The sequence below is a fragment of the Emydura macquarii genome, unplaced genomic scaffold, assembly GCF_026122565.2.
Source record: "Emydura macquarii macquarii isolate MOO-44397 ecotype Brisbane River unplaced genomic scaffold, CSIRO-AGI_Emac_v2 contig_629, whole genome shotgun sequence".
Taxonomy (NCBI): domain Eukaryota; kingdom Metazoa; phylum Chordata; order Testudines; family Chelidae; genus Emydura; species Emydura macquarii.
The window spans coordinates 2,567,815-2,582,182 of NW_027130766.1; the positions used below are offsets into that span (position 1 = coordinate 2,567,815).

The 14,368-nt window shown below is 53.6% G+C and overlaps 1 protein-coding gene across 2 annotated transcripts in view; it reads left to right on the top strand.

The window, feature by feature from the left end:
• ACE (angiotensin I converting enzyme) overlaps positions 1-14,368 on the top strand; it is a 43,110-nt gene that overhangs the window by 2,824 nt on the left and 25,918 nt on the right. The window contains exons 2-4 of one of the 2 annotated variants that reach the window (XM_067540997.1): positions 5,178-5,345; positions 12,615-12,708; positions 13,877-14,020. In XM_067540997.1, coding sequence (XP_067397098.1) covers positions 5,178-5,345; positions 12,615-12,708; positions 13,877-14,020 — 406 coding nt within the window. Of the gene's footprint in view, positions 1-5,177; positions 5,346-12,103; positions 12,485-12,614; positions 12,709-13,876; positions 14,021-14,368 lie in introns of those variants that run through there. The other variant, XM_067540998.1, reaches the window with a different exon arrangement.

Sequence of the window (14,368 nt, forward strand, 5' to 3'; positions counted from 1 at the left end):
ACAGCGGGACAGGTGACACCTCTCTCCTAGGGCAGCTGGGGTTCCGCACAGTCTTTGTGCAGCCTCAGCCCTTGCGAGGGGAGGAGAGCCATGAAACGAGGCTGAGTCTTGCGGGACTCCTCAGGTGACTTCCCTTTTTCAGCCAAGCCAGGCAGAAGGGATGGGCGAATCTAGCGGGGCTCTCCCCAGCCTGCATTAGCCTGAGTCTCGCTAAGTGTCTCTTACATGGGAGTCTGAATTTCCTCGCTGATGTGAAAGCCCCAGACTGACACGTCTCTTCCATTATCGCAGTCCGGAGCGAGCGGTGTTTGCATCGGCCAGTCAGGTTTCTGCGTGGCTGGCGCTTGCTTTATAGCTCAACAGGCTAGATCTTTAGCGGTGCAAATTGGCAGCGCTCCATTAACTTCAGTGGAGCTGTTGGTTTACACCTGCCGGGGATCTGGCCCGGCAAACTTTAGCGGGCCTGTGGTCAGTTTTGTACCAGCCCCCTCTTGTAAAGTCAGCATTTCCAGCCAGCAAAATATTATCACACATGACATCTTTAGAGGTTTTTAAGCTGCGGCTTGACAAAACCCTGGCTGGGATTATTTAGCTGAGATTAGTCCTGCTTTGAGCAGGGGGTTGGATTAGATACCTCCTGAGGTCCCTTCCAACTCTAATATTCTATGACAAGCAAGAAAAGCTTCCTCATGGCTGGAAGCTGCTTCACCTTCGACCCTGCAGATTGACAGCCGGTCCCCATGGCCATGGTCGTTCTGATCAGCTATGTTTGTGGGTGAAGTTCATCGGGCTTTACGGCTTGGACTGTTTACCAAAACCTGGGCTCCTTACTCAGACAAAATTCTCATTTAAGTCAATGGATCAGGCCCCGAGGTCCTCATCCAGACCATACATAATGAGATGCCTGCTAGAGATGATGGTGAATTCCTAGCAATTAACCATTGGAACAATTGACCAAGGGTTATGGTGGATTCTCCATCACTGGCAATTGAAAAATCAAGGCTGGATGTTTTTTAAATAATCTGCTTCAGCTCAAATGTGAATTATTTTGGGGGAGTCCCGTGGCCTGTGTTCTACAGGAGGGCAGATGAGATGCTCACAGTGGTCCCTTCTGGCCGTGGAATCTCTGAGTGAAAAAGATGCCACCCAACATTCTCCACCAGTTTTTTAAACGACTCCCAATGACCCATTTGTTGCTCTTCGTCACGCTCTAGTGGCTGGGCCACATGGGAGGTTTTATGAGTCTGTTTCAGGCGTTGCATTAGCAAATGTGCTTCTTAAGCTCAGTCAGGCCAAGCTGAGGATGTCAGATGCAGAGGTCCTAGGTTCAGTCCCTGCAAATGACGCAGCATCGTTGCTAAGTTTGTTGTGGAGATGTCAGGTTTTTGCAGTGAACTCTCCAGGTTGCAGCTAGTCCCCAGAGGAACTGAGGGGCTTGACCCTGCCAGTAACACTGCCTTGATTGCACCTTCCCAGGCCGAGCAACGGGGGATGGTGAGTCTCTGGGCTCATCGTCATCTCCCGAAAGCTCCAAAGCAACTGAGCCGACTCAGCCCTTTCACCTTTCCCTGGGCTTGTAGGGCAGGAAGGCCCAATCCACCTTTCCATCCTGCAGCCAAACCCCCACCCCTGCAAACGGGATAGTTAATATGGCTCTGTATTGTCACCTGGCAGCTAGTCAGGTGCCAGCCGTGCCCACTGCAGTCCACACAGCCAGCCAAGTGACAGGGGGAGGGGCTGGCAGCTGCTTTGCTTGGCACTTGGGTTTGATGCTTGCTTCAAGCACTTGCATGGGCAGCCAGGTTCATGAGCGCTAACAAGGTCTTGTTTTGTTGATTGGAGGGAGCCCTGCATCTGTATAAGATGAACACGACAGCAGCGTTTATAGGGGCTTGAAAATACTCCCAGGGGTCATTCAGATTTTGCATGGCACAAAGCTGGTCTTTTACCAGTTTGAAGCCAGCTACCCTGAGGCCGTGGCCAGCTGAGAACCGCTGTCTGACATCTGAGAGTGGGACTGGCTGGCAACCTGGGGCCCACATCACTAAATAACTTCCCAGCCCCCTCACTTATTAATAATATTGTTATAATTAATACCTAGCTCTTATCTGGCACTTACCATTGCTCTTTACCAAGGAGGTCAGTATCATTGTTCCCATTTTACTGGTGGGGAAACTGAGGCACAAGGTGGTAAAGAGGTGTGCCCAAGGCCCCCTACCAGGTCAGCGGTAGAGTTGGAAATAGATAGAACCTAGATCTCCCAGGCCCATGCGCTAGTCACTAGACCATGCTGTCTCCTGAATACCAATGGGAGTGTGTTGGCTAGATTGTGCTGAATTCAGTGTACAATTTTTGTATGCCACAGATATTTGTCCAATACATCTAGATGCTGCTGGTGCCTAGACACAAGAGTGAGAGGCATGTTGGAAATACTTTAGGTAGACAAATGGATAAAGTGATGTGTATGTAACTATGAAACGCTGTTGCCTTTTGTTTCCAGTGGCCTCTGTCTTTAAACTTCCCAGAACTCTGCCTGTGTGTAGAGCAGTGGTCCCCAAACGTTTTCCGTCGTGCCTCCCCATTAGCTGGTCCACATCCCCCTGGGAGCCACGGCTGGGACCAGAGCCACAGTTGGGAGCTGGGGGCTGGGACTTGGGAGTCGGGGCTTGGGAGCCGGAGCCGGAGCTGGGGGCAGAACAGGGTTTGGTGGTGCTTCCTCCTAGGCCCTGCTGCGCCCCCACAAATGTTCCTCTGTGTGCCCTAGGGGGGTATGCCCCACAGTTTGGGGACCACTGGTGTAGAGACATTTACTGTAGCCCGTTCCAGAGTGAGATGCACACACTATGCTCTCGCCAGTGGAGACCCTTTTTTTTTTCTTTTTTGGTTGGTTGGTTGATTTTTTTAATGTAAAGTAAAAGTCTCAGTTTTGGCAATTCCAGCCATTCCAAAGTCAGGCTTCAAAAATCATGAGATTGGGTTAAGAAGCAAGAGTTTTAAAAAAATAAATGTAGGGTTCTTTTTTTCTTTAGCCCTTAGGGTCCACTTGCCTTATGTTTTCAAGCTTTTCTCTGCAACCACAAGGGCTAGAAACTTGCTTAAAAAAATTAAATGGAAGCCAAGATTCTGACATCATCACATGACTCCAGGAGTTGGCACTTTAAGAAAAATACCAAATATTGCAAGATTTGCGAGACTTGGCAACACTGCCAGATGGGATTTTTTTCCAAAATGCTTAGCCTTGCTCTAACTTGGCTTCCATTGAGGTTAATGAGAGTTGAGCCAAGGCTCTGGGCTTTGAAAGATCCCTCCTGAGGGCGCTTGGTATCTCCGTGTGATTAGCAGCGCAGGACAGACACTCTAAGGAATCGGTTGGCTCCACTTTCTTTTGGCTCCATGTATAAAATGTTTACGCAAGTTGCAGAAGTGAGCTGTATGTGGCCTGGATGATTTTAAGTACATCAGTAGAAGCTGCCATAGTTTATCAGCAAATGATTGACTTGTTGGACTCCAACCGTCTGTGAAAACATCTCTTAATTGCCTATTAATCATTTATAGCCCACTTATAAATGGAGTCTCACCCTTGTGTGACCGGTAGGTTTTTCTCCTACGAGCAGTGCGGTTTATTCAACCTTAGCTGTTGCATATGCCAGCAGGGCTGCAGTATACGCACATTTCCCAGCAAGCCACTTATAATCCACCTGCTGCTTCCATTCAGTTCAAAAGCGGGACCTCACTGGGCACCCTTTCCCGTGCTTCTTTGTCAGCTGGAGAAGTTCCAGGCAAGAAGTGGGGGTAGGAGTGATTTCCACGTTGGCTGGAAACGAGTGTCTCCTCTAATAAATGTCACAGGTCAGTGCAATCCTGCACATCGCCTTGGATTATTTCCCTCTTCCTAGCCAGACCTCAAAGAAAGCACAGTCATTACACAGTGATTTTCTCGTGAGCTGCCAAGCCACACGGCTGGCAAGGTTGTCGTTTGCGAAGCTGCAGTGCTAGGGTGAGGCCCGGCATCTCTGCGCGATGAGCACTTGGTGTCAGTTGTCAGGAGTGAGCAGAGTGCAGCAAAGGAATGGGTGGGGGCAAGCCGCAGGATCCCAGGCAAACAAGGGAGGTAATTTCAACAGATGGGGGAACTGCTGCTGAGTGGGATCAAAGCAATAATGATTAAAAGGAGTCCTGCCACCTGACGGACCGATGGCCTTTGCTGGGCATGAACGGTTACGCGTTCATACCCATTGTAGGGACAAACGCTGGATCTCAATACCATGGGAGTCTGGAATCTGAACCTGGATCTGAGTTTGAACTTCATGGTTCCCCCTTTACCTAGCTATATCACAGGCTGAACCAAAATCCTGGATTCAGACATTCCCACATTTAATGTTGGGGAATTCAGATCTGGCCCATCTCCAATGCAGGCCAGCGGCGAGGGTCTCAGAGCTGCAGCCTGAGTGAGAACGTCTACACTGCTATTGTTAGTCCTGTAGTGTGGGCCCAAGTCAGTTGACCTGAGTTCTGAGTGTTGCTGCTGCCTTTTTTCCCCCTTCTTTGCAGTGTAGACCTACCCACCGTGGGCCTGATTCACATTTGAACAAAGGCCCTTTTCCAGCGCTCCAGCCGTCTGGAAAGCGAGAGTAAATTGCCATCCCTCACTTCAAGGCTGCTTCACGCTGCCAGCTAGCACATCTGTCAACCTGCTCTGGAAAGCACCCTGACATACCCCCAAGTCCCTGCCTCAAAGAGCTGGCTGTTCACATAGACCAGACAGACAAAGGCCAGGAGGAGAAATGGCAGGTGAAGTAGCACCCTTGGGGTCACACAGTGTGGGTGAACCTGTATCTCCTGAGTGCCAGCATAGTGCCCTATTTGCTAGACCCCGCAGCTGTACCACGGCTCACAGGCACTTTACAAAGGTGATTCTCACGGTCTTCATTGTACAGGTATGGCGGCAAGGCAGAGGACCGTGTTATGCCTCCCTCTTTGCTGGGCTGGACATCTTGTGTCCCTGCTGGTTGGAGTTGTGTAGGTCTGCCAGTCCATGTCCCACATTGGGGCTGGTTCCCCACACAGAGGGTGGGGGGAACAGGCACTGCAAGATGGTCCCCGGGTGCAATGGCTAAAGGGTTCTCCCAGGGAAGGGGAATATCTCTCACAGAAGAATCTTTCCTCCTGCCTTCCAGATCTTGGCCTCCCTGGAGGAGCAGAACTTCACAGAGGCCTGGGGGAAGAAAGCCAAGGAGCTCTATGGCTCCATCTGGAACAATTTCACAGACGCTCAGCTGAAGAAAATCATTGGCTCCATCCAGACCCTGGGGACTTCCAACCTGCCCTTGGACAAGCGTCAGCAGGTAGGCGTCACGCTGGGTTGCTCTGAGAGCAAGAGGGGAAGCTACAGGTACGTCTACACTGCAATGAAAAACCCGCAGCTGGCCCGTGCCAGCAGATTTGGGCCAAGGGGCTTTTTTAATTGCAGTGTAGACGTTTGGGCTGGAGTCCGGGCTCTAGGACCCTGCGAGCTGGGACCGTCCCAGTGCTCGGGGCCGCAATCGGAGCCCTGCAGGTCGACACTACCAGCCCCAGCCGTGCAGGACTGAGTCAGCTGGCAGGGGCCAGCCGCGGGTGTCTAAGTCACTGAGGGGTTGGCGGGAGGAGGAAGAATATGATGAGGGGAATGGGGGGGAGGGGAGAGGCTTCAGGGCTCAGGTAGGATCTCGAATAGGCCCTTGGGACACTGGAGATCATTGGAAAATCCGTCTTGGAGATCACCAACTCCGGCTAAAATACGGAGCGCCACAACTAGGACTCTCCTAGCTGCTCTTCTGCCCACCGACGTCAGTGACAGGTTGCTTGTGTGAGTCTGCCCTGCGGAGGCGAGAATCTCCATTCGCCCTAGAACGACCAGGAGGGGCCTCACCCACGGTGAAACCCAGGAGAGAGCGAACTAGCAGCAGTAGGAGAGTCCAGCTGCTGTGGGCGAGAGGCGGGCAGCGCCAGCCCATAATAACTCCGTGCAACCGGCGGCCCCGCCCAGAGCCAAGTCTGCTCGATCTGTCGGCACGAGAGCTCCCGGTGCCGGGGATGCTCCGCGGCAGGGCAGGGGTGGGAGGAAGCACAGCTGTGCTGGACTTGTGCCTCAGTGATTCTGCATCCCAGCAAAAGCCCCAGAGGGACCATTGCAACCAGGGCACAAATCAGACAGGCAGGGGCTGCTGGGCGTGGGAACCAGGTCTCCCATCACATGCATGACTGTTCACGCCACCACAGTTTGGGCATTCTGATTAGGTCTCTTATCTAGCTATCCATTCAGCGCATGGCCTCTGCGGGTTTCGTAAATATCGAGTCACTATTTCTAACTAGCGTAGGGCTGCTTCCCCAACCCAGGATGGATTAAATACTACACTCAGGTCTCTGGCAGGCCGTTTCCTCAGTATATGGTTTATTCAAAAGAAAAACTTGCAAAGTGACCCAGAATGAAGCTGTTCCCTTGGCCAACAAACGCTGCAGGGGCCAGAGGGCTTTCTCTGTACTCTGTGGCCAGTCCTAGGAGTCAGCCAACCTCCCTCTTGTGACTCCTTCCGGCTGTGCTCTCCAGGCTGGGTGTGATAATCAAACAGGATTAGTTCTAGCTGGCTGGCTGAGGCCCTTGGCCCTTAAAAGAGCAGATCCCTCCTCTTACAGGAAGCGTTGTAGAAATGAGGGCTGGGGCTTTCAAAGTGGCCGAAGGCAGGCTGACGTTCCAACGGACGGGCCCTCCAGTCAGGAGAAGAGCCAGCAGCCCGGTGAAGGTAGAAAGCGGAGGGAGTTGATACTGAACCGGGCAGCGTGTCAAGCGCCCGGGGAGGTGGATGGGATGGCGTGACTGGAGTGTAGCTGGAGAGGGTTTCTCGCAGAAGAAGTAAACGTTGCAAACGAATTGAAACGAAGTGTGGGTCCGAGTGCTTCCCGTGGGACGGAGCAAAGCCAGGGGAGCCAGAAATAAACCGACGGCCCCCAGCCACAGGGAGGCATGAGACACTGTAGGAAGACCAGAGGGCCTGCTAGTGATTTTGGGGCTCCAAACTGAGATCTGTCTTAAAGGGTCCTGGTTTGCAGAGGGGGGTGCTTGGCACAGTTTGGGGGGGTCAGGCCCCTTTAAGGCCTTTCAAATTGGGCACCTAAAAAAATCACTCGTCACTTTGGTGCATATGGCCCCAGTGGCGGAGGGGCCCTGCCCTGGGCTTCAGAGGGAGGAGTGAAATAAGGGGGCAGGAGGAGAATGGTTCCTAGTGGCTTGATTTAGAGTCTGCAATCGTGAAAGTGCAGGCCCAACATCCTGGCCTCCAGCGATGGGGGGGCAAAGGTGGCTTCCGGTCACCTTCTCACCCTGGGCTGTCAGAGGCCAGGATGGGTCCCGCTGTAAAATCAGCTCAGCCAGCAGCCGCTGCCTTAATTCATGGCGCCAGCCGAGGGCTGCCTGTTGGTCCAGAGAGCAGATGGTGAGGAGAGGGCTGGAGATGCTGCCCCATCCTGAGAACCCCGCTCTAAAGCCTCCTACAAAGGAAAGCTGGGGCCCTGCTGTTGGTCGTAGGTACTTCTCTGCCCCCTGCCCCCTCCCCCCACTATCTGAGCAAATCACACTCTTTATGGCTGCAGCCTCACAACACCTCTGTGAGGCAGGGCAGGGCTATTCTCTCCATTGTACAGAAGGGGAACTGAGGCCCAGAGAGGTTACGGGACTTGCCTAAGATCACATCAGGCTATGGCAGAGCAGGGGCGCGGAGCCAGCTCTCAGGCTAGTGCCCTCCCCGCAGGACCATCCTGCCCCTCTCACAAAGCTGCTGCGTCAGGATGATGGACAAGGCTGTCATTGGCTAAGGGACAAGGAGGGCAGTTCCCCTGTTTCATAGGTCCCTGCGCCCATCCCCGACTTTGCAGGGTATAATATAATCAGATATATAATGTTCTAGATGCTGACACAACTTCCCCCCGGCCCCCGAGAATTTTTCTGAAGTGATGCCCCTGCCGCTGCATTAGAAGGCGCCTCGAACGCAGCCTTCGCCTCCCCTAGGATGGCGTGATTCCTAGGGCAGCAGCATTTCCAAGCCCCTGGCTTCAATCTAAATAACCTTTTGTGTACCTCACTGGTAAAGTATACGGCTAGCGTGGGAGACCGCACCAGACTGGTTGCAACATCCACTCTGTTTACTCAGAGGTCATTCCTATTTCCTGGCTAAAAAGCCAGGAGCTGGTTCTCCGCTGCCCTGATGCTTGCAGGAGCTCAGTGTGGCTGGCGAAGGCTACCCCGCTGACCTGATAGCTCTTTGCGCTGGCATGAGCAACTGCCCGAGGCGCGTGGCAATGGGAGTACAAAGGGCAGAAGGCACCGCCTGCTATCGCATCTGCTACACCATGCCAAGGTGCACGCAGGGACAGCAGAGGGGGGGCGGGCAGCAGTGCGCCGGCACTGGAGTAAAGAGTGGCCTCCGATTAACGGGTCAGAGAAGCAAAGACGTGCGTTTGTTCTTTGATCAGGAGAGACCACAAGGGGAGTCAGCCTCGCTGTGTGGAGCGGATGCTGCCAGGCGAGTTGAGACGCTATCAAAAAAATGAACAATGGAGCAGGACAGGATGCTAAGGAAGATACAGGCAGGAAAGGCGCTGAGGCCAAAGGAGAGAGGGAGAAAGCAAAGGAAAGGAAAATACCGTCCGCTTTGGCAGGAAATCACTGTCCATGCTAGAATTTTTCCAGGCCGCTGCTCTGGTCAAGAGAAGGCCCCCTTGGATCTGTGATGCTCACCAGAAGTCAGCAAGCTGAGAGGGAGCAATTAGTCAGTACTGACTCAATGAAATGACAGGCACCACCTCGTGGATGATACACAGCTCCTGGACGTTTGGTGGCTGCATCCCATCCCTGTGCAGACCCTGCCCACATCTACTTCAGGTGGAAGAGCCCACAGGCTTAGGGGTACCGGTGTGACTCTGAATTTGAGCAGTGTATTGCTCCGGGGAGTCAGGCATGCCCCTCTCTGAATGCTGGCGACTGGGCAAATTTCTGCTCTAAGCCTGTTCAGCGGAACGAAGCTATCGCTAAAGCATTTAATAGCAGGGGCTGGCGCACGAGCAGGATCAAAGGGTGTCTGTTACCCCGGCTAATCCCGGCACTCTGCCTGCACCGGTTAGTTTACTGCTGCTCTTTTGAACTGTTCCGAGGAGGAAGGGGGAGAATAAAACCCTTTTGCCTGGCTCGCAGGCAGGCAAGTGGAATGTGATTTAAAAGCGAGGGGTGGCTTCAGAGACCCCAGGCTCTGCTGATCCGACCCTCCGGGGCACCAGGTTCCTAACCCTGTGCAAGTTTAACCAGACTCATTCTGTCTTTGCCAGCCAGTGCCCATCCGCACCCCTTCATCCCAGCAAAGCCAACCTTGCCATGGAGCTTAGCCTGCTCCTGCTCTCAAGCCAACAAACAGGGCCAGATTTAGGGGCAGGCGACCACTGGGGTGCCAGGCTTGTGGAGGGGCGCCGGGCTTGGGGGGGCTGTTTTTGTTGTGAGCGACAAAAGGGAAAATAGTCACGTGTTTCAGGTATTCTGCCTGTGGATTCATTTGTCACTAACCTCCTAGAATGTTCTGGACTTTTGTGGAATTTTGTGGAACCTTCCGGGCTTTCTGAGAACTAGGCGGTTTCGAGGAAAACATCGAACGTTGTCAGCCAGGCCCTCGCAGATATATAAGGGGCGGGGGCGTCGCCAGTCAGCCAGTGAGATATGAGAACAAAGTGAAGTGAAGTGAGAGCCCAGCTGCGATATTGTGAACCTTGTTTTACTGTGTAACTGTGAAAATATGCCTAAGGGCGAGGGGGCGAAGATGCTCCTCACCTGTGGTACTGTTTGGTGTGGGGCCGGCCCTACCAGCGAAGCCCCATGCCCGTCTGTCCCACAGCTTGTGTTATCATTGAACCGGGTGCAAACTGCTACCCATTCCGAAGTCTGCCCCTACTGGGTCTGGTGAGAATGCTACACACTCACTTTGGACATAGTGAACTCGTTTGCACTGGTAAGAGCATTTCACACCCACGAAGTGCCCCTTCTTAAATGCTCTGCCGTGTGCTGCTGTTGCTTTAATGCCGTGCTGTGCCTCCTCCCCAGAGACAGTTGCATTTCGGTGATGGCCAAAGATGTTTTCCCTTGCAAGCGGGGCAACATTTTCCAAAACGCTCAGGGCCAGCTTTTCAAGGACTCAATGCCCACACTGGGGCCAGGCCTTATAGAAGAGCTCGACTCCCAAGGTGCACCCACTGAGCTGGCGTCGGCTGAAAATCTGGCCACTCGGTTAGGTGCCCAAGTGGGAGCTGAGCAATCCCCAAAAACCTGGGTTTGGTTTGCGAAAGGCATTGGGAAGCGCCAGGATGAAACACTGCATAGGGATGTCAGTTGTTATTATGAAACCCCAAATACTGGTGCTAGATTCACAGGAATACGCCATCGGCCGGCAAGACTTCCTGACAGAAATGTCAACAGCGTCTCTTTCTCTCCCTACTAGAGAAGCTGCAGCAGGACAGAAGTATAACATAAGCAGCCAGCGCTGACCTCTCTTTCCTGCAGATTAGCTGTATTTATTCTTTCCCAGCTGATAAGGCTTTAGTGAAGGCAAATACCTTCCTTCTCCGGAGGAAGGGCTTCATGCCCGGCCCCCTCCCTCCTTCAGCAGTGCAAGCCCACCAGGTCAAAGCTGTCGCTGTGCACTTTCCTCTCCTGGAAACTGGATGCAGGAAATACCCCATTGCTATTGTTTATTGTTAGCAGTGACCATAACCAATCCAAACGTCTACCCAAACTTTTTGTGTCACTCCTTAACTAAACTGAGCCAGCTACAGCTGCAGATGGAAAGGCCGTTATAAATAGCTGCATTCCAGGATATCAGAAGAGCTGCTGCCTGTTTCAAAAGGACTTTCAGTGACTGTCTTTACAGAGCGTGCCTTTCCGCCCCATGTGCTTCACAGCTGTGTCAGCTAGAATCATTTTACCCACTGCTGGAATGCAGCCGCCTCTGGGGTGGAACGTGGCAGCTGTTTAACCACATGACGCCACACAGCAGTTTAGGGCAAGAAGTGATCATGATCATTTGATTGAAAGCTTCAGGAAAATGTTAGGTGGCAGGAGGTGATTTCCCAAAGTGGAACAATGGGGCTAACAATTCTACTTAGCTGAAAACCAACCTGCGGGCTCTCAAAGGGTCACAGGTGTTCAGGGCCGCAAGCCTACGGCTCATCATCCAAGCCACATTTTCAGCTGCATCAAGAACACACCCCCAGTTCAACGGGAACAGCAGCACCACCACTTATTATTTGTATTACAATAGAGCCTACAGGCCTCAACCAGGATCAGTGTCCCATCGTGCTAGGTGCTGTACACCTGCATAGTGAGAGACAGTCTCCGCTGCAAAGAACCAACCCCCTAAATAGACAGGAAGGGAAAAAACTTGCTGGAGGTCACACAGCCTGTCAGTGGCGCGGTGACCATGCTAGGATTTATGTGCGTTGGCAGAGCAGGGGGATGGCAGGGTTGGCTTGGCAGGGTGCTGCAGATCAAGCTGGAGATGCATGGGTAGAAGTGGGTGTGAAAACAGGAATGGGAAAGGTTGTAGATAGGAGTGAGGTATGTTTGCAAAGAGCTGTGTGCAGGTGTGGAGAGCAGGACTGGAATAGTAGTAGGGGCTGCAGGTCAGGACGGGGGTGTATTGGCAGAGCTGTGAATAGCAGGGCTGCTATAGGTCAGGACTGAGTTGTGTTGGTAGATTGTAGGGGGAAGGGAGGCTTTGCACAGAGTCTGCCCAGCCTCTGCCAGCCACATTACTCACCTGGCCCTCGTGATGGGCATCCCTCGCTTTAGATCAATCCCACATGGTCTTGCTAATGTGTGATTGTTTGCAGCAGGAGTGCTGACTCAGCAGAATCACTGACCACGTTCATTAGACTGAAGTAGTTAATCCCACATCATCTAAAACCACCTGCGTCACCATGCATTCCTCACCTGGGCCCACTGGCCCGTGGCAGGCTGAGGGATATCTGGCCTGGCTCCTTCTAACCAGTCTGGTCGGCGCTCCCCTTTGCCCCTTATTTTAATGAACACTAAAAATGCACTCCCACTTCACCTTCATGCATGCACTTCTGCCAAGTCACACGCTCACATTCGCACACTCACCAAACCACCTGCACACCCAGCCTGCCCCCACAGACACACACATTCAATTACACAAGCCACAGGGCACACACAGACACACCTGCCTACCTGCATTCCCATTCACCCCCACAACACACACAAGTACATATGCAAAACTACATGCATGTACCATTTTTTCCCTCCACACATACTCACGCATGCACCTGTTCACGCCCCCCCAATCTAGACAAGCACCAAACTACAGGCATACACACCCTGCCTTGCAACACGACATGCACGAGAACCACATACCGAGGTGAGAGGAGCCTCAGAAGTGCTGTCGATACACAGGTGGGGTATCCTCCGTTCTCTCCCCGTGCGATGAGTCCACAGTGATTCTGACTGTGTTGCCTATGTGTTGAAGGAAGCCCCGGTTCCATGTTCTTCGACCCCTAACGTCGGTTTTTGCCTCCTCCCCCAGTACAACACCATCCTGAGCGAGATGGACAATATCTACTCCACTGCCAAGGTGTGTCCTCCGAACCAGACCACCAGCTGCTGGGCTTTGGAACCAGGTATGGTGTCTTCCCATTCCCGCTGGCTAGGAGCCCTCGGCCCAGTGACTCTGTCCCGTCACTTTCTGTACTTCGAAGCTTCTTGCTCTGGAGGCTGGTCTGACCCTCCAAGATGCTGAGCGCCCTCAGCCTCTGCTGGGGCCAGTGGGAGCAGAGCATGATCCGTACCCTCCAGATTTGGGCCCCTTTTCAAGGAGGCAAGAAAGCAGCGCATTGCTTCCTGCTTGCTCGCCCGGTGGCTGGGATGCAGGGGCTAGCAGGGGAGGGCTCTGCTGTCTCCGCTACAAAGGGCGCTCTCAGAAAGGGCTGGACTCAGCGGCCCCGATCCTCCTGGCACTAAGGTCAGTGGGAGTTGGGTCATTGACTTCAGTGGAATTTGGAAGCTGTAAGCCAAGGTTTGTCGTTAAGGGGAAGGAAATCGGACTCCGCGGTCCAGGTGGGCGGGGAGGAATCGTCTCCCCTTCCCTGAAGTATTGCACAGCTAGCAGGGGGCATGATGGGCCTTTATACGCTTTCTCTGAAGTCTCAGGCACTGGCCACTAACCACGGGCAGGTGACGGGACGAGGGGGTCTCATGGTTTAGCAGCACCGACTCTACAGACTCCTCCATGTCCAGGGTTGCCAGCTTCTGCCTGGGGGTGACTGGAATACCAGAGGGTGCCACTGAACTGGAGATGGGGTGAGGGGAGGAGAAAGGAGGTGTCGGGCCGCTGCTGGCGGGTGTTAAGGCTGACAAGCCGTCCTGCATCACAACCTCTGCTCCCTCCACGGCAGCACAATCCTGCTCCAGTTTCAGATGTCCAGCGCCCCGGGTGGGGGCGCTCTTTGGATCTGGGGAACATGTTTACCAATCCCACTGGGGTTGGGTCAGCAGACACCCCTCCATTCCTGGGGGGCGTGGGCTCTGCCTCTGTATGCAGCCAGGAGAATGGCTGGCCCCCCGACTTTTGTGAGCTTTTGCATCTAAGCTCAGGCCTGTCCCTGCTTGATCTGTGAGCCATAGAGAACCTGGCTGGGGTTCCAGCCCCGCCTTCTGGCCCAGCATAGCCGGGGCTCTGCACAGCCCTAGGATGTCAGGGAGACCTGTTGTGGGTGGAAAGAAACTTCCCTTACGCCCCACTGAAGCTGGCTTGACTCTCTGCCGTGTTTTTTCTCTTCCATGCCTCAGAGATAACCAACATCATGGCCACCTCCCGCAGCTACAAGAAGCTGCTCTACGCTTGGGAGGGGTGGCACAACTCCGCTGGAAATCCCCTGAGGCCCAAGTACGAGGAGTTTGTGACGCTGAGCAATGAGGCCTACAAGATGGACGGTGAGAGGGACATAGGACTGGAAGGGACCCCCCCAGGGCATCAAATCCAGCCCCTTGCTGTCGCAGGCATCTTTGTCACAAAGCGGGTGGGGGTGGGGGGCGCCTCACAAACCAGCCCCCACTCGGAAACCAACGATCACTCCTCATGCTTCAGGGCGTGAGCTGATCGGCACCTGGGGTCAGGAACTTCTGCCCTCTGCATCCCCCCCACGTCCATGGAGTGCGTTTGAGGAGTTAGTCACCTCTCGCCCCGGTGTAAATCAGGAGCCAATGGAATCCTGCTCGTGGAAGTGAGCCCTGGTAGTTCTGCGCCTCACTCTGACACCCGGCAGCGCAGGAGACAGGCTG